Source organism: Macaca fascicularis, chromosome 11 (genome assembly GCF_037993035.2).
Source record: "Macaca fascicularis isolate 582-1 chromosome 11, T2T-MFA8v1.1".
In the NCBI taxonomy this organism is placed as follows: Eukaryota; Metazoa; Chordata; class Mammalia; order Primates; family Cercopithecidae; genus Macaca; species Macaca fascicularis.
Window position 1 is genome coordinate 116,422,441 of NC_088385.1, and position 18,116 is coordinate 116,440,556.

Sequence of the window (18,116 nt, forward strand, 5' to 3'; positions counted from 1 at the left end):
TTGCCATGTTGACCAGGCTGGTCTCAAACTCCTGACCTCAGGTGATCTGCCTGCCTCGGCCTCCCAAAGTCTGTTTTCAGCTCTGTTTTGCACACACTGAACACCGACTCCGTACCAAACCTGGTAGTGACTATGGGGGCAGTGAGGCGCTGAACAAAGCCACCTCCTGGAAGGCATGCACACACTCCTGGTCATCTGCACCTCACCCACCCTGCCCAAGGCTCGAGAGGACCACCACAGCCTGTCAGCAATGAAGGGACCCAGAAGACACAAATGAATATACCTGGCCCTGCCGCAAACTTCGCAGGCAAGGTGGTAAGAATGAAGGCAAAAATATGCACATGACTGAGAATGTAATGTTTGCTGACTTGCCAGCATGAAAGATGGCCTGAGTGACCAGCTGACCCGAGCCTCGCTCCGTGGCCCATGCTAAGCAGCCACTCAGTCAATACGTGATGGCTGAATGGAGTTCGCCAGGCATTTCAGCCCTGAAACTCAGCAAGAGTCTGTCCTTCCAAAGTCATTTCCTGCAGTTAGCAGCCTGCAGTCTTCAGGTTCTTGGGGCTGCCTCTTCTGCCCTTCATAAATATCGCCTTTCCCAAGGACACTGCTGGCACTGGCAAGTGTCGTTTCATAGCAGGAGGGAGGAGCGGTGACAACTGAAATAAATACAGCCGTGCATGGATCTCAGAGGCATAAGCCAGCCAAGTGCAACATCAGAGAAATCAGTCTGGTGGATGTCAGCGTCACTGGAAACTGACAACCTCATTTTCTTAAGCTGAAGATGCTGCACCGCAGACCCTCGACTCAGTCCAACTGGACAGGGAATGTTCACCTTCAAGCGGTAGTGTTGTTCTCAGCAGGGTCTCCACCCCTTTCAGAGGGGGTCCTCTAAGCTGCACCCCCACCACACACACTTCAATCTAAGCCAGGAGTTTCTGAGCCTCGCCTGTCAATCTGCAGCTATCCTTCCCCCACACTTTGGCGGTGATGGGTGGCTCAGAGGTAACTAAACTTCCAAATCCTGTCCGCCTTCCCCGTTACAAATGTGACATTTAAAGCCCCTTTGGCACAGGTAAATCACAATTACATTTTCAAGGGCCTCTGGTCCCATTCCAAATCTCTGAACAATCTGAGCTGGCAGTGGGAGGACACAGACACACACACACACACACACACACACACACACACACACACACACACTCCAAATCTCTGAACAATCTGAGCTGGCAGTGGGAGGACACACACACACACACACACACACACACACACACAGCTCCAGCCTTTCTCACTTTTATTCTTTTTCCACACACACACACACACACACACACACACACACACACACACACACAGCTCCAGCCTTTCTCACTTTTATTCTTTTTCCGCACAGCTCCTTCTCATTGCAGCAATCACTTTACCTGTCTTTCCTGCAATGCCAATTCATTCCCACATCCCTCCAAGACCCAGGAGAGCTTGGGGAAGCAGGGTCAGGGACAGAATCCCCAAAGGGCCACAGTCCCTTGAGGAAGGTGGCAGGAGGTGTGGAGCAAAGCAGAGCTGGGACGAAAGGCTGCTTTCAGTCTCTCTGGGTGAGCTCTTCAGGAACCAGGACCCCGGAAGGGCAAGCTCCTCTCTCCATGACCATTGCCACGGGGGGATCCTCCAAGCTCCCACTTTCTGTGATTTCAGCGTGCCTCAGACTCGGCTGATGGGTCATTTTTCTTGTATATTTTCTCTTGATTCCCCTCCTTCATGGCTGCATATCTGGCTAGTGTGAAGAGATAGTCACTGAGTCTGGAGGGGCAGAGAGAGAGAAGCAAACAGAGTGGTTTGAAATGAGAGATCAATGCTAACTGGGTCTTCCCATATCTGCCTACAAGGAGGAGATATAAATGACGCGCTCTGGGCACACCGTGCAGGGAGGGCGGGGGCCCACCACCTTGCACTTGATGGATGGCATGCGAGGCCAGCTGCTGTGAATGCCAAGGACTCTACTCCAGTGTCAAGGCTGGGGCCATTCCTGCAGGATGAGGCTATTGCCCCAGCCCTACCCCATGGGGCAGATGACTTTGGACTCCTCTCTGAGCTGGTTTCTGCACTTTTGAGTGATCAGGGCTCATGTGCGTGATCAGTTTGGGTGTTTCCCAAACTACAGTGTGCACAGGCATCACCGGGGGATCTAAGCAACGTGCAGATTCTGATTCGGGAGGGCTGGGCCAGGCCCGGGACTCTGTAGGTCTAGTTCCCATCCTGGGTGATGGTGACACTGCTGGACTAGGCCCTACTGACATTCTGGATCATTCTCTGTGTTCGGGGCTGTCCTGTGCATCCTGTGCAATGTAGGATGCTGACAGCACCTTTGGTCCCCACCCGCCAGATGCCAGTGGCACCCCTGAACCCAGTGTGACAACCGGTAATGCCTCCAAACATTGCCAAAGGTACCAGGTGAGCAGCACAGGCTGGGGCACTCTAGAGACCAGAGCCCAGTCCCTTTCCCGCCTCCTCCTTTGAGCCAACAGCAGTGGGCCATCTGTGCATGAGGCCTTCTGCAGGGGCAGCAATGGAGGGAACTAGAGGACAACGCCATGGGCCCCACAAGGCACTTACGCTGTCAGCTCTTCTGCCTCCTGCTGTCCGCATCTTTTGCTGTGTCATTCCCAGCACTGGGCACCACGTTCCTCCCTCTCTCTCTGCTCCAGTCTTGCCCTCAGAGGCCAGCTCCACACCACGTCCTCCTGAGCCCTCCCCTGACTCAAGCGCCCTGAGCCCCACAGCTGGCTCTCAGGGACAGCGAAGGGGAGGTGGTTCGGGGTATTTTACCTCTGGGCTGCGTGCTCCTGGAGGGCAGCAGCGTACCTGTTGCTTGTTGGCTCTGTGAAGCCTCACTGAAGAGATGAAATGGCCTGTCCCGTGCAATGCTATGGGACCGCAAGGGTCCCCCCAGGGTTGCTGCTTTGAAGGTGAAATGGACCTGCTCCTCACTCCCGGTGAAACCCCACTCCCAGAAGGAAAGGAGCTGCTCAGGACCTGTCGAAGCCAGGCCATGTCCGTGGGAGGAGTGGCCAGTCAGGGGCCTGAGGTCACTTTCTAGACACCCAGGACAGCTCCTGGGGTGCAGACCCACTCCCCCAGCTCTCTACCTGCCCCCAGGCTCTGGCCTTGCTCACACTGGTGCCACAGGAGCCAGGGCTGGGGCAGGAACCAGCAGAGCAGGCGTTGGGCCAGGTGTGGCTCCAGCCTCATGGGCCGGCAGCAAGGCAGAGGAAGCCCTCCCTGGGCTAGCCTGGCTCACTGGGGCCTGCACGGGGGGCCCCTGAGCTCAGCTTGGCCCGGCTCTCTTTTGTTGGTTCACACTGCCCCAGGCCCTCTCGGGGAGAGGAAACTGGCTGAGAGAGGGCCTGAAGCCTGGCTCCCTGGTCGGCCACCACCGAGAGGCCTTCCCTGAGCACCCAGCCTCTAAGAACGCCCTTCGCTCCCGCAAGGCCACTTTGTACATAAGTTTTTCTTCCTGGTTTTTACAGCAGCCTCTCCCAATAAGATCTGAATCTTCTCGGGACAGGCACAGTGTCCACCTTGTTCGCCACTGCCTCTCCTGTGCCTGCCGTGGTGCCTGGCACAGAGCAGATGTTCATAAACACTAAGGGAATGGAGGAGGGGGTGTGGGAACACTGCACCACTGCTACTTCCCACAGACGAGCCTCGGCTTTCAGAGAGGGACCCCCAGGTTCCACGCGAGTACCTGTTTAAGAACTTGGCCACGTTCGCATCGGTCTCTCCCATCTGGACAAGAGGCACCACGCTAGAAAGGGAGGAGACACTGAGTCATGTGACATTATGGGGCTTAACAGGCTCTGACCTGGGGCCTAAACCTTGAGCAGCATTTCACATCCCACTACCGCTCAACCTGAGCCTGCACAAGCTCGGCCAGCACTGGAGATGACAAATCCGTCACAGGTGGGTTTAAACAGGCCATCAGCCCCCTTTCCACGGGCACATCGCAGGAGGGCCTGGTCAAGGAGGACTAGAGCACAGCTGGGGAGTTGAGGGAGCCGCCTGGCCTACACCACACCCCGGCCAGTCAGCCAGCTTTTGTACCATTAGACCTGAGTCTGGGTGGGGTGAAGTTGGGGTGGTCAGCCTCCAGCCTTCAAAGGAAGTGGGGGCCTGACCCTTAATTCCCAATGGGCTAAACTCTAAGCCCCTTGTACATCATGCTTGTACATCATGACTTAGAACAACTTCACAGGGGAGAAAAAGACCCAGGCAGACCAAGCTCCTGATTCCACAGGATTCTGGATTCCTAGGGTCCATGCCCGTCTATGTGCAGATACATTAGACACTGGACAGCCATCTGCTGGGCACCAGTGTGGTGGCGGGCCCTTGCTGAGCCTTTCCCAGGTATCACCCTGTGGCATACACTTTGTTGGCAGGCCAGCCACCTAAAGCCCAGCCTCAGGGTTCTCATCCCCACCCAAAGCCATGCACCTGGCTAGCGGCCCAGCAGGGTGTGCGTCCAGGCCTGTCAGAGTTCCAGGCTGTCTCTAATGGGCACCGCACGCTCAGCGAGCAGCTTCTTCACCCGAGATGCCCCGGGCGCGCGTTCCCACCTCAGGACGATCTGCACCTGGCCACTGCCACGGCTGCGTAACTCTGCTGCACGGAGGGCCTGTCAGCTGCTCTATGCCTGTGTTAGATCTTTGGGTTGTTTCCAGTTTCTTGCTATTATGAGCACTGCTGATGGATGGCTTTGTACAAATAACATTTTTTTTCTTTTGAAGCCAAAGCTTGCTCTGTTACAGGAGCTATTTTGGCCCAAGAGCCTTTCATAAAGAACAAAACCTTAGCGATGTGGGACTGTGGAAGAGCTCATGCTTGGCCCAGACAGACGTGGACTCCAATCTGGATTCTGCTACCATTTGGGGGACTGTGGCCACGGTGTCATTTCTCTGAGCCACAGCTTCCTGACTCCTGCAAAGCGGAGGCCACACCACCTCTCTCCCAGGGCTATCAACAAGGAGTAAATGAAATTATGAACGCAAAGTACCTGTCCATTGGATCAAAGTAGGGCTTGCTTTCTCTTCTCTGTAAAAGCAGGCTGGCAGCCTGGTCTGAGTGGTGTAGATAGAGACTTTGCTCATTTCCTTCTACAGATTCCTTGAAAAGGCTGTCAGTAGCTTTGGGGTGGTGGTGGCTAGTCTGCTGACAGCGTCCACCTGGGCTCCCCACAGCCGTGCAGGCCTTTCAGGGGCCTTATGCACCCAGAGGCCAGCAGGGTCCTTTCATGTCTACCCGTCCCAACATGGCTGGGAACCCAGCAATAACTTCCTGTTCTTCTCAGAACACAGGGCTCACAGCAAGGTGCAATTGTGTTGTCTGATAGTCCATTTGGTCACGTGTCACTGTCTCCACTCCACAACACAGTGCTCTGAGGACAGGGACTTGGTCTGTCCTGGTCCCCGTCTGGCACAGTGGAAGGGCCCAGACAGGGTCTGTTGATGTGTGGCCGGATGGCTCAGAGATGGCCCTGCTGTGCCTGCCTCCTGCCCGCGGTGCAGAGGCCCCTCTCCCTCTCCCCCTCCCCCTTCCCCTCCCCCTTGTTCCTCTCCCTTTCCCTTGGGCCCTCTTACCGTCTCTCAGCCCGGCGGCACACGGCCCGGCAGAAATGCAGCGCTGAGCTGATCTTGCCTCCCGACTGAAAGCAGAAAGGGACATTGCCTGAGCAGGGTGGGAAAGGTGTGCCCACTGCAGACAGCAGCTCCTCTGAAGTCCAGCCCTGCCCCCCAAACCAGGAAGCATTCTGCCTCCAGGAGCCCTGCCAGGGCACACCCACTGGGCACCCTGCTCCAGAGTGGGCAGGGCTGGAAGGGACTGGTGAGGACCTGGAGGGACTTGGGGAAACTGGAGGACAGCGTCTGTCACTGTGAACAGAGGGACTTATTCAGAGCCCATGTATGTCTGTCACTGCAACTGCCTGCAGCCACCCCGTTAAGCCTGCCCAGTACCTACAGGCAGGATGAAGGCCGTGAGTGGTGGCAGCTGGCAGGTATACTTGTCGATCCACTGCTCCAGCTCCAGGATGGGCCCCGACTCGAACGTGGTGTACTCTGAGGAGCCAAGGAGCAGAGGGAACTACCATGAGGCCATCACCCACCAGACTATGGCGGGAACCGCCCCCGCTGCCCTTCCACCTTGCTGTCCCGCAGACTGCTTCCACTGGCTCAGAAGGTACTTTCCCTCCCAGGGGCTACAAGCAAGGCTGACTGGCCCACCTGTGGGTCCCTGGGGGCCTGGGCTCCCAGATGGTAACCCCTAGGAGAGTCCCCTGACCCTAGGGCTCACAGGAGGTTGAGAATTACTTAAGTGAGCCTCCCGGGCCGAGGAGCGCGGTGTCGCCAGAGCCGAGCCGACGTCCTGCAATGTGCACTGGATCTGGGAGGCAACAGAAGGTGACAGTCAAGATCTATTTGGGATGGGATGGACAGAGAGAATGTGGTTCCATGTGCAGAGGCGCCACCTAACACGCCGGCAAAGCCTGTGCCAGCTAGCTCGTGAAGGGCTGATATGGTTTGGCACTGTGTCCCCACCCAAATCTCATGCTAAATTGTGATCCCCAGAGTTGGAGGTGGGGCCTGGTGGGAGGTGATTGGATCATTGGGGTGGTTTTGAATGGTTTAGCACCAGTCCCCTAGTGCTGTCTTGTGATAGAGTTCTCCCAAGATGTGGTTTGAAAGTGTGTAGCATCTCCCCCTTCACTCTCTCTCCTGTCAGCCATGTGAAGATGCACCTGCTTCCCCCTTGCCTTCCGCCATGACTGTAGGTTTCCGGAGGCCTCCCCAGAAGCAGAAGCCTGTACAGCCCGCAGAATCATGTGCAGATTAAACTTCTTTTCTTTATAAATTATCCAGTCTCAGGTAGTTCTTTATAGCAGTGAGAGAACGGACTCATACAGGCTGTCAGACCTTGAACTGGCTGACATTTGAAGGCAAACTCTGAACCTTCAGCACAACATCTTTGTTGGACACCCAGCCCTGCTGAGGGGGACCTGCTGTGGCTCTTTTGCAGTCTGAGGGAGGAAAAGGCTTGTGTGGGGGCAGCAGCCGGGTTAAGCAGATGACGCTCATCACACACCCAGGGACAGTTAAGAGGAAACGTCTAGGCTCTGCCCACGTCTCCCATGCGCCTAAGCCCTATGAGGTTTTCTTCTTTTCTCAACATTTGACAGCTGGGCCAAGAGATCAAATTTGACAGTGCTTTCTCAACTCTAAAGGACAAGGAGCTTGGAGAATGTAGTCAGCCAAGGCGTTTGGGGGTTCCGGGAGCAGGAAGCCTGGCTGGGTGAGGCCTGTGCTCTGTCCAGGTACGGGGTAGGTTTGCTTGGAACAGAAGTGGTCTGTTGGGGTCTGCTGCAAGGGCTCCAGGCCCCTGCATGACAAATGTCCAACAGCTCCCATGCATGTGAAAACCACAAGTACCACCTCTGACTTTGTGCCCAGCCAGGGTCCACTCGAGCTGGATGGTGGGCTACCAGGAGGGTGAAGGTCTGCGACCTCTGACCTCTTCTAAGACGGCCACTGTGACAGCATTCAAGAAGCAGGCCATGGTGTGTAAGAGCAGACGCTGCCCATCCAGCACTGGGCTGGAACCTTCCTAGGGCTTCTGACCAGCAGACCTTGGGCAAGCTTGGGGTCCCTGTGCTTCCACAGTCAAAGCGGGAGTGGTAACACTACCCACTTGGTTGGCCAAGTGCAGTGTGTACCCCAGGGGCTGGACTGGCACCAGTTTGGGAATCAGATTCCCGCTCCACTGATGCCTGGCTGTGGGGGCTGGGCAAGTCAGCCTTTCCGAGGCTCAGTTTGGCTCCCTATAAATTGTGGACATTAACTTCCACCTCACGGGCATCTGTGAGGGTGAAATGGGTGATACGAGGAGAGCCATGGCATTGCTGCCCGACCTCATCCACAGGCCCTGCGAGCAGCTACCAGGCCAGGTGGGGCTCCCAGGTGAATAAGACACAGTCCCCGCCCTTACAGTGCCAAGGCTGGGTGGGAGGCAGATGGGTGAACAGGTTAACTCCCCTTGTGATTCCTGTGGTTAGAGGATGTGGAAACCTAGGAGCGGTGCCTAACCCAGCTGGAGGTGAGGTGGCCAGGGAAGGCCCTGGAGGAGGTGACATGGCAGCTGCGACCCAATGCATACAGCAGACACAAATGACCGCTGCTACCGCGGCTCCTCAGGAGGTTGAAAGCCTTCCTCCACCACACTGAATGTTCTGGTGGCTGAGGCTTCCCATCCTCCTGCAGCCACGGCCTGTGGCAGCCCCACCTACTCCCCTCTGTCTGTTCCCAGGGGCCTGAGCAGGCTCCAGCCTGGGCTTCAGAACGGAAGTGGGAAGGGCTGCCCCTGCGGGGAGTGGTTTCTGGGGATCTGGGTCTGTGTGGAGGTGTAAAGTGCGGCACCCTGGGCATTCTCAGGTGGCGACCCTGCCTCCGTGCTTGAAGTTCTCTGTGTGGGTCAGCGGCCCCCTCCTTCTTAGGGAACAGAACAGTGACACTGTGACACGTGAGTCCCACTGGCTGAGGGCTCACTGCAGCTGGGCCTCTCCAGGTTCCCTCTGCATCAGGCACGAGCGAGGCACTTCACACCGGCTTTCTCAGCCTTGGTGCTATTGCCATTCACGGCCGGGTCATTTTTTGTTGATGGGGGCTGTCCCGTGCATTGCAGGATATTTATATGCCAGCAACACCCCCACCCCAGATGCGACAACTAAAAAAGTCTTCAGATATTGCTCAGCAGGCCCTGAGGGGCAGAATGGCCCTGGGTTGAGAACCGTTCCATTTTAAATTCCCTCATTTAGTGCAATCCTCACCACTCACCTGTGAAGGAAGATTATATGTCTCCAATCGTTTGTTTTGGAGACAGAGGTGTTTTTTTTTTGTTTTTTTTTTTTTTTTTTAAGACAGGATCCCACTCTGTTGCCCAGGCTAGAGTGCAGTGGTGTAATCACAGCTCCCTGCAGCCTCAACCTCTAAGACTCAAGCGATTCTCCCACTCAGCCTTGTAAGTTGCTGGGACTATGGGTGCATGCCACCATACCTGGCTAATTTTTTTTTTTTTTTTTGTAGAGACAGGGTCTCCCTAAGTTGACCAGGCTGGTCTTGAACTCCTGGCTTGAAGTGATCCTCCCACTTTGGCCTCCCAAAGTGCCGGGATTACAAGCTTGATTGAACCATGGTGCTCGACCTGAGACAGGGTCTCAATCTGTTGCCCAGGTAGAAGTGTAGTGGCATGATCACAGCTCACTGCAGCCTTGATCTCCTGGGCTCAAGAGATCCTCCTACCTCAGCTTCCTGAGTAGCTGAGGCTATAGGCATTCACCACCACGCCTGGCTAATTTTCAAATATTTTGTAGAGTTGGGGTCTTACTGTGCTACCCAGGCTCCTGGCCTCAAGTGATCTTCCTGCCTCAGTCTCCCAAGCAGCTGAGATGGCAGGTATGAGCCACCACACCTGGCCTGTCCCTATTTCACAGATGAAGAAACGGAGCTCACGGAGGGAGAATGACTAGCCCCAGGTGACACAAAGAGGAACTGATGGCTGGATGCTGAGTCCCGTGATGGCCACCAGGGATGAAGATTCCCAGCTTGGGTAAGACGGTGTTACTCACTTTCTGAAGCTCTTCAGCAAATATGTGGCCCTTTTCTGTGACTAATTCCACAGCAAACCTATGAAGGAAAAGGAAAAAGCGTTCGCCTGTAATGTAATGTCCCTAGGCCCTGTCTTGCCGTAAACAATAGATTCTCAGGTGGTGGGCCATTTAGTTAATTTAGATATAATAAACACATTATTTTTCTTGCTGACAATAAGAACATTATAGCCTTCCACTTGGGGGGTTGGTAGTATTTGTTTCTTGAAATGCCTTTTCGGATACTCATTATTTCCAGTCAATAATTCCTTTTGAACAACTATTCTGACCAGGTCCACAAGAGTCTGGTGAACAGAAGCTGAGCCCGGCTCTGCCCAGCAAGCTGGTGACAGGGTGAGCAGTGACAGTCTCAAGTGATGGATCCTGAGCTCTGACCCGTGGCCCTGTGGTTATAGGTGAGTGGGAATCACACAGACCCAGGTGCAAATTCTGCACCGCTGCTGAGTGTCTCTGGGACTTCAGGCAAAGCTTATACCTTCATGTTCAGGAGTGTGATATTCAGGAGTGTGATAGGTAATCAGATTAGATATACTCCTGAATGTGAAGGTGCAAACTGAGATCAGTGCTCTGAAGAAAAGGGCAACAGAAGCCTAATCTGACCTTAGCTAGAGAGGCAGGGAGGGCTTCCTGGAGGAAGTGATGCTGGAGGGGAGACTTTGAAGGCTGGGGAGGACTTCCCTCATAAGGCAGGGAAAGCAAACTGCCCCCGACACAGGTCAGGACCCTGGCTCTGCCTCCCTCAGAACCCTGCACTTCCCTCCTGCACCAGTCAGTGCCCCAGCAGCAGACAGTGGTGCATTGCAGGGATTCCTGGAGGAGGGCTTTGGGAAGGGACAATTCACAGAGGTGTGGGCAGAGTTTCAGGCAAATGCAGGAGCCTGAAGGCAAGGGTCAGGGAAGGTGCAACTCACCCTGGAGGGAGCTGGATTCTGGAGTCACTCAGCAGGGAGGGAGGGAGGGAGGGAGCCCAGCTGCCACCAGAACCATGCACCGCTGGGGAACGGGGTCACACACACTCCTGATCTCTCTGCACTCTCTCCCCCATCACCTGCTGGTGCCTCCCACTGGCTGGACCCACCTGAATGCCAGAAGACCAAGGAATCAAGGTGGCACAGCCACCAGGTGATAAGGCCAGCCTCCCATGCATAAAGAGAAGGTGAAGAGAAGGGATTTGAATGGGCCAATGGAGAATATCCAGCCCATCTTCCTGGCACATCTTACAGTTGGAACTAAACACACCAGTGTGATTCCCACCTGGTATGTGTCTTCCCTCTGGACCAAAGGGAAGGGCCGTGCAGGCTGGGACACAGTCTGTCTCCATCATAGCGGATGCCTCATGCCTGCCTCACAGGAGGTGTGCAGAAGTATCTGCTTGCCGAGGGACGCTCCGTGACCAGGCCAGTGGCAGGCCCCCACTGGGCGCTTGCCCCAAGCCTGCTCCCACGCGTGTAGCTGCCCGGTGAGTGCTGCCTACTCCCTGCACTCTGAGGCTCAGGAAGGTGGGGCTGAGGTTCTCTGTTGAGCAGCGCCTTGCAGCAGATGCTTGGCCAATATCTGACCAAGGAAGAATCCACAACCGAGATTTCCCCGACCTGCTGCTCCTCCTCAACTGAGAGATGATGCTCGTGATTTAGAGCTCATTAGAATAGCTGACGCGAGAACTGGCCTTTTCTCCCTTTGCCCACTTGGTCTTGCATCTGCCCCCTTCTGGACCCCCTCCCACACACACACCAAGGGGTTTGTTTGCCTTCTCTACCCAGCTGGCTGACTATCTATACCTCCCATTATCTGTCCCGAAAATCTCACCTAGCCAGGCCCACCATGGAGAAATGGTAGCCAGGAACAGGTAAGTGTTAAGAACAGTAATAATGAGGGGACTTGCTTGAACCTGGGAGGCAGAGGTTGCAATGAGCCGAGATCGTGCCACTGCACTCCAGCATGGGCAACAAGAGTGAAACTCCATCTCAAAAAAAAAAAAAGAATGATAATAGCTAACATTGCTATTACTTATGCTAGGCACTGTCCTCAGGGTGAAACGTGGAATCATCTCATTTAAGCCCCACAAGAACACAGTGAGACAGGAATTATCATGATGATTACCTGACAGAACAGTAAACTGAGGCTCACATTGATCTGCCTGACGTCCCAGAGATGATCTGCAGCGGTGCTGAATCTGTAGCTGGGTCTATCTGGCTCCCACACACCCACAGCCCACAGGCCCAGAGTCAGATACCAGGATCCAGCACTTGAGACTGTTGCTGCTCCCCCTGTCACCAGCTTGCAGGGCACGCTGGGCAGACTGTGCTCCTGCTTGCAAATATTTGCTGCCCCTCCCACCCCACTGATGTCAGGCACGTGCACATGACAGTCTCTGGCCACTGAAATGTGAGTAAATGGAAGGCATCGCTCCCAAGAAAGGTTTGCCTTTTGGAGACAGAGTTGTACTCTCGCCCAGACTGGAGTGTAGTGGCACGATCATGGCTCAATGCAGGGCACGATCATGGCTCAACGCAGCCTCAACCTCTCAGACTCAAGTGATCCTCCTGCCTCAGCTTTCTGAGTAGCTGGGACTACAGGTGTGCACCACCACGCCTGGCTAATTTTTTAATTTTTCTTTTTAGTAAAGACGAGGTCTTGCTATGTTGCTCAAGCTGGTCTCAAACTCCTGAGCTCAAGTGACTTTCCCACCTCGGCCTCCCAAAGCACTGGGATTAGACCTGTGAGCCACTGCTCACACTTTTTTTTTTTCAACTTTTATTTACCAACAAAGTTGAGTCTCCATAAAGACTGTGAGAAACTGTCAATGTCGACTATACTTCAAGTCATCATGGCGGGGTAGTGGGAAGAGTTTTCAATCGGCAATAATCACACCTTGGATAAACCTCGCTGGCGACAACACCGCCACTGCACAATCCCTTGACAGCCTCAGGGGCCACTGTGAGCTTCACCATGACCTCTTTTCCCTCTGCCACAATGACTGATAATCGCCCCAGGCAGCAGCTGTCCTAGCAGCCTGGGTCCCAGAGTGAAGGCCACATGGAGCCATAGCACATCCACCCTGTGATGGGGGTGAAGTGGGAGCAGCCAGTCCACCTTTGGTGTCCTAAGCCAGGAGATGTGGGGGTTGTCTGTGACCACAGCATGACCTGCCCATCCTGACCTGGCCCATCCTTGAGTCCACCTTCTATACTTTGGCTTATGTAAAAAACAACATTCACAAAAGGGATCACATTGGATGTACTGCGCATTATACTAACTCACCTCTTTCACTCAATATACTAACCTCAGTGGCACACACAGGCTCACCTGAAAAGTGAGGGATGAGACGGAGGCAGCTTCACATGGCATGGGCCAGAGGCCATGCAGGCACCGGCAGGGCCAGAAGGGAAAGGAGTCTGCAGCCCTGCAGCCTTGTGGAGCTGCCCAGCCTGTGCTTCAGCGCTGAGGAAAGTTCAGTAAGGGCTGACAACCTCTGAGGCAGCTGTCCAGCACACGTGGGAGCTTCACATTCATTACGTTTACCCATACTCGACTCAAATGCAACCTCAAGGCCAATCCTGTTCTTCTTACCCAATAGCGGAACTTAATTCATCTGTAGTTCCCACGGCTTCAAACACTTGGTCGTCTTTGGGTCTCCTTTCTCCTGTGAAGGTGCTAGAAAACCCTGTGGAAAAAAATGTTTAGCCACCCAAATTAAGATTCTGTTTTCCTGATATGCTGGGGTTTTTTTTGTTTGTTTGTTTTAACTTTCAAGTTTCTAAAGAACTTTCTCTCTCTTTTTTGAACTGTCGCTCTGTCATCCAGGCTGGAGTATAGCAGCGTGATCTTGGCTCACTGAAACCTCTGCCTCCCAGGTTCAAGTGATTCTCGTGCCTCAGTCTCCCAAGTAGCTGGGATTACAAGTGTGTACCAGCATGCCCGGTTAATTTTTGTATTTTTAGTAAAGACTGGTTTTCGCCATGTTGGCCAGGCTAGTCTTGAACTCCTGGCCTTAAGTGATTCACCTGCCTCAGCCTCCCAAAGTGCTGAGATTACAGGCATGAGCCACCGCACCACCCCTTAAAGAACTTTCAACCTGAAGTATAACATATACACAGAAAAGTACTCAAATCATAAGTGTGCAAGTTGGTGAATTACTACTAACTGAATATACCTCTGTGATCAGAACCTAGCTTCATAAACAGAACATGACCAACACCCTGAAAGCCCCCATGTACCCCCTTTTAGTTGCCACTCCCCAAGGGTTAGCCACTATCCTCACTTCTTTCCTGATGTGCTTTTATTTTAAACTTAAGAATCATACACTAGCCATCCTGATAAAGAAATAAAACATGTTACATATTTTATATCATATATACATTACCATTATATTTCACAGGATGTCAAAGTCCTCTGTGCCTCTGCCTAGCTCACAGTCCCTGCCTTTCTCCCCCAACCTCTGAGAAAGTGAAAACTGCCCCTGACAGTTTGGAGCTGGCTTTTGCTATTGGGCAGGCTTTGGGGTTGCCAGGTGTTGGCCTGGCACTCACAGGTAGACTGTGGTGTTCTGCTGAACACAAACCATTTCACAGAAAATCGTCAGACAGGTCACTCTACGACTATGACGGTTCAAGACCAAGACAAGGCCACTCTGGAATAATGTCTGAGGACAGATGACTGTCCAAATGCCAAAAGATGACCAAACATCCCCCTTCCCTGGCTAATGTGAGTGGCTGTTGCATCTTTATCCATTACAGCGTTAGTACCTCTTTGTCCCTTCTGTCTTCTAGAGACAAATTATTAAGATACCCAATTACAGGCCGGGTGTGGTGGCTCACACTGTAATCCCAGGACTTTGGGAGGCCATGGCGGGCAGATCACTTGAGGCCAGGAGTTCGAGACCAGCCTGGCCAACATGGCGAAACCCTGTCTCTAATAAAAACAGAAAAAATTAGTCGGGCATGGTGGTGCATGCCTGTAGTCCCAGCTGTTTGGGAGGCTGAGGCATAAGAATCACTTGAACCTGGGAGGTGGAGGTTGCAGTGAGCCGAGATCATGCCACTACACTCCAACCTGGGCAACAGAACTAGACCCTGTCTCGAAAAACAAAAAAAGATACCCAATTACAGAAATAGCCCTGCTTCCTAACAGGATTCAATCCGCAGCAAAGCCCCACTTCCTTGAATCCTCCCCCAAACCACCCAATAGAAGCCCAACTCTATAATAAGTCCTTTCCAATATCCTCTTCCTTCTTTTTAATTGTGGTAACAGATGAACATAACAGAATTTTGCCATTTTGACCCTTCTTAAGTTTACCATTCAGTGGCATTGAGTATGTCCCGTGAATGCTTTTATACTTTTCCTATACAAGTATATATCCAAAAAATAATGCATACTAGTGATCTGCATGTTTTTATACTACAAAAAAATGGTATACTGGCTGGGTGCGGTAGCTCATGCCTCCTGTAATCTGAGCACTTTGGGAGGCTGAGGTGGGAAGATACCTTGAGCCCAGCAGTTCAGGACCAGCCTGGGCAACACAGCAAGACCTCATCTCTACAAAAAAAATTAAAAAGTATTAGCCAGGCATGGTGATGTGTGCCTGTTGTCCCAGATACTCAGAAGGCTGAGGTGGGAGGATTACTTTGAGCCTGAAAGGTGGAGGCTGTAGTGAGCTGTGACTGGGCCACTGCACTCCAGCCTGGGTGACAGAGTAAAACCCTGTATCAAAAAAAAAAAAAAAAAAAAAAAGTATCATAGCAGTACATTCTTCTGCATCTTACTTTTTTCTATATAACATGTTCTAGCATTTAAAAAACTATTAAAGTAATATATACTCATTATAAAAAACAATAAAATAGAATAAAAGTATATAAATAGTGAAAGTCCTTCTGTTTGTTCCCCTCTCACAACCTCTCTCCCAGAACAGTCCCAGGTGTAACCTTTCAGACTATTCTACATATACCTGAACACATACATATGCACATCCTTATCCAGACAGATTCAGGCTTTTGTCATTTAATATCTCGAGTGTTTTTCATTTCACATAACATTTTTATAATGTATACTGAGATATGTCACATATTTTATATATATATATTTTTTTTCTGAGACTTTTTTTTTTTTTTTTTTCCTGAGACAGCATCTCGCTCTGTCACCCAGGCTGGAGTGCAGTGGCATGATCTTGGCTCACTGCAACCTCTGCCTCCCAAGTTTAAGCAATTCTCCTGCCTCAGCCTCCCAAGTAGCTGCTGGGGTTACAGGCATGCACCATCATACTCAGCTAATTTTTGTATTTTTAGTACAGATGGGGTTTCACCATGTTGGCCAGGTTGGTCTCAAATTCCTGGCCTCCCGACAGGGCCTCCCAAAGTGACGGGATTACCGGCATGAGCCACTGTGCCTGGTCACATATTATACTTTTAAGTGGCTGCAAAGAATTTGGAAGAACTTTAAAATGGTGTATGCCGTGAGTATTTCTCTGTGTTTTTCACCTGTCCCCACCCTACCTTTGTCTCCCGTTTTGGTGTAAATCTTGGGGATCCTGGGTGTCTTCGAGGAAGGCTGTGGCCTAATGAGAAATAAACATCAGTATCTGGTGAGTGGGGATGGTTTACACAGAGGGTCAGCTCCTTCAGTAGGTCCCAGCTTGCTGCTTGTAACCTCAGAGGCAGCACTTACCCCTTACTGCTTAGATGGTCATCTCTTATTGATTTCTTTCCCCTAGATCCCTTCTAATAGCAAACATTTTGTGGGCAAGACCAGAGCTGGGTGACAGTGTGTACAGTAGCTGACATAACGCCTTGCTCAACATGGGCTCAATACCTATTTGCTGAAGGACTTGATTGATCCTTTGCCATTGTCCCTGCACTGTGCCAAGTAGTTTACAGGCATTACCGTCTGGAATTATCCTGGAACCTTTCCACAACCCCAAAGGTAGGCACCACCTATTCTCTTCATTTTACTGAGGAGGAAACTGTAGATCAGATGAGACTCACTTTCCTAGATCATCCAGGAAGAGGCAGGAGTGGGATGCTCAAAACTGTCCTAGACCAGAGCACAAACTGTAACTTCTATCCTGCTGAAATTCTTTCTTTATTATTATTATTATTATTATTTTGAGATGGGGTCTCGCTCTGTCGCCCAGGCTGGAGTGCAGTGGCATGATCTAGGTTCACTGCAACCTCTGCCTCCCGGGCTCAAGCAATCCTCCCATCTCAGCCTCCCCAGTAGCTGGAACCACAAGTGTATACCACCACACTCGGCTAATTTTTTTTTTTTTTTTTTTTTTTGGTAGAGACGGGTTCACCATGTTGCCTAGGCTGGTTTTGAACTCCTGAGTTCAAGCAATACGGCTACCTCAACCTCCCAAAGTGTTGTGATTACAGGTGTGAGCCACCATACCTGGCCTATGATTATTTTGTTCACAGACAGGGTCTTGCTCTGTTGCCTAAGCTGGAATGCAGTGCAGTGGCATGATCATAGCTCACTGCAGTCTTGAACTCCTGGGCTCAAGGGATCCTCCTGCCTCAGCCTCCCAAGTAGCTAGGACTCTTAACTCTATCCTACCCAAATTCTTACCTTACACTCCACCAACTTAGGGCCTCTTGCAGGAAAAGAAGCCTGAGCCACTTCCATACTATGAGGCTTCGAGTGTACTCAGAGATGAAGAATTGCCAAAATACAGCTCAAAAAGTGGCATTTTCAAATAACAATGTAAACAACTCAGTGACATAGCTCAAAATTAAAATGTGACACTACAAGGCCATTCGAAGGTTAATTTCCTGGATCTGTGAACTAAATTAATCCATTATTAATCCACGGTACTCTAGAGGTTCTGAGGTCTGGGTTGGGTGCAAGTTTCAAGGTGTATGAGGAAAGCCATCTTTAGAAGGTGCTGGTGTATCTGGGACCTGGGGGATAAACTGCTATGGAAATTGGTCACAATCTGAGTCGAGAGCCCTGCTGGCCCACACGGGATATGCCATGCCCTGCCCGATGACAGCCGGGTTTCACTGGGACTTAGGCAAAGACTACCTGGTCTCTGGCGCCCACGTGGTCCACGTTGCCACGGTGACGTCAGGACAGCGTGGAGACGTCACCGGACGGGTGCCGCCGTGACCTCACGACGGTGTGACGTACCCATGACGACGACACCACGATTCAAAGCAGGTGTTCGAGTTACCCTTCCTGCCAGCCACTCACCTGTCCCCGTCTTCCACGCCCTGAGGGCTGCAGCTCTGGAAACGGGGATACAGGAGCCTGGCGGCGCCGAAGCATCCGCGCAGGCCAAGACGACTCCCCAGGCCCCACACAGCCATCAGCCAGGCTTCTTGATGGGAGCTGACCCCGCCAGGTTCCCGTCCAGGCCCCGGAGTGACTCCACCCACAGCTGGCCGCGCCACCGCTCAGCTGTCAATTTTCATTGGCTCGA

The 18,116-nt window shown here is 52.4% G+C and overlaps 1 protein-coding gene, 1 long non-coding RNA gene and 1 other non-coding gene across 4 annotated transcripts; 1 reads left to right on the forward strand and 2 right to left on the reverse strand.

The window, feature by feature from the left end:
• Positions 1–336: 336 nt before the first annotated feature.
• MMAB (metabolism of cobalamin associated B) lies at positions 337–18,060 on the reverse strand. Of its 2 annotated transcripts, XR_012420602.1 has the most exons (10): positions 17,888–18,060; positions 16,192–16,253; positions 13,274–13,367; positions 9,665–9,722; positions 6,357–6,429; positions 6,007–6,104; positions 5,628–5,692; positions 3,740–3,799; positions 1,352–1,794; positions 337–1,276 (listed from the first exon to the last, which is right to left on the reverse strand). XR_012420602.1 is itself a non-coding variant. In XM_005572198.5 (9 exons), the coding sequence occupies exons 1-9, from the start codon at positions 18,001–18,003 to the stop codon at positions 1,686–1,688; spliced, it is 735 nt and encodes a 244-aa protein (XP_005572255.3). In that variant the 5' UTR covers positions 18,004–18,060; the 3' UTR covers positions 337–1,685. The 2 variants fall into 2 exon arrangements, 1 of the variants encoding a protein (XP_005572255.3); XM_005572198.5 differs by having other exon boundaries at positions 337–1,794.
• LOC135966328 (uncharacterized) lies at positions 6,089–6,900 on the forward strand. Its single transcript, XR_010579584.2, has 2 exons — positions 6,089–6,225; positions 6,769–6,900. It is a non-coding gene; the product is annotated as an uncharacterized lncRNA (long non-coding RNA).
• Positions 12,479–12,619, reverse strand: LOC123567844 (U4 spliceosomal RNA). The gene has a single exon (XR_006690936.2). It is a non-coding gene; the product is annotated as a U4 spliceosomal RNA (small nuclear RNA).
• Positions 18,061–18,116: the final 56 nt, after the last annotated feature.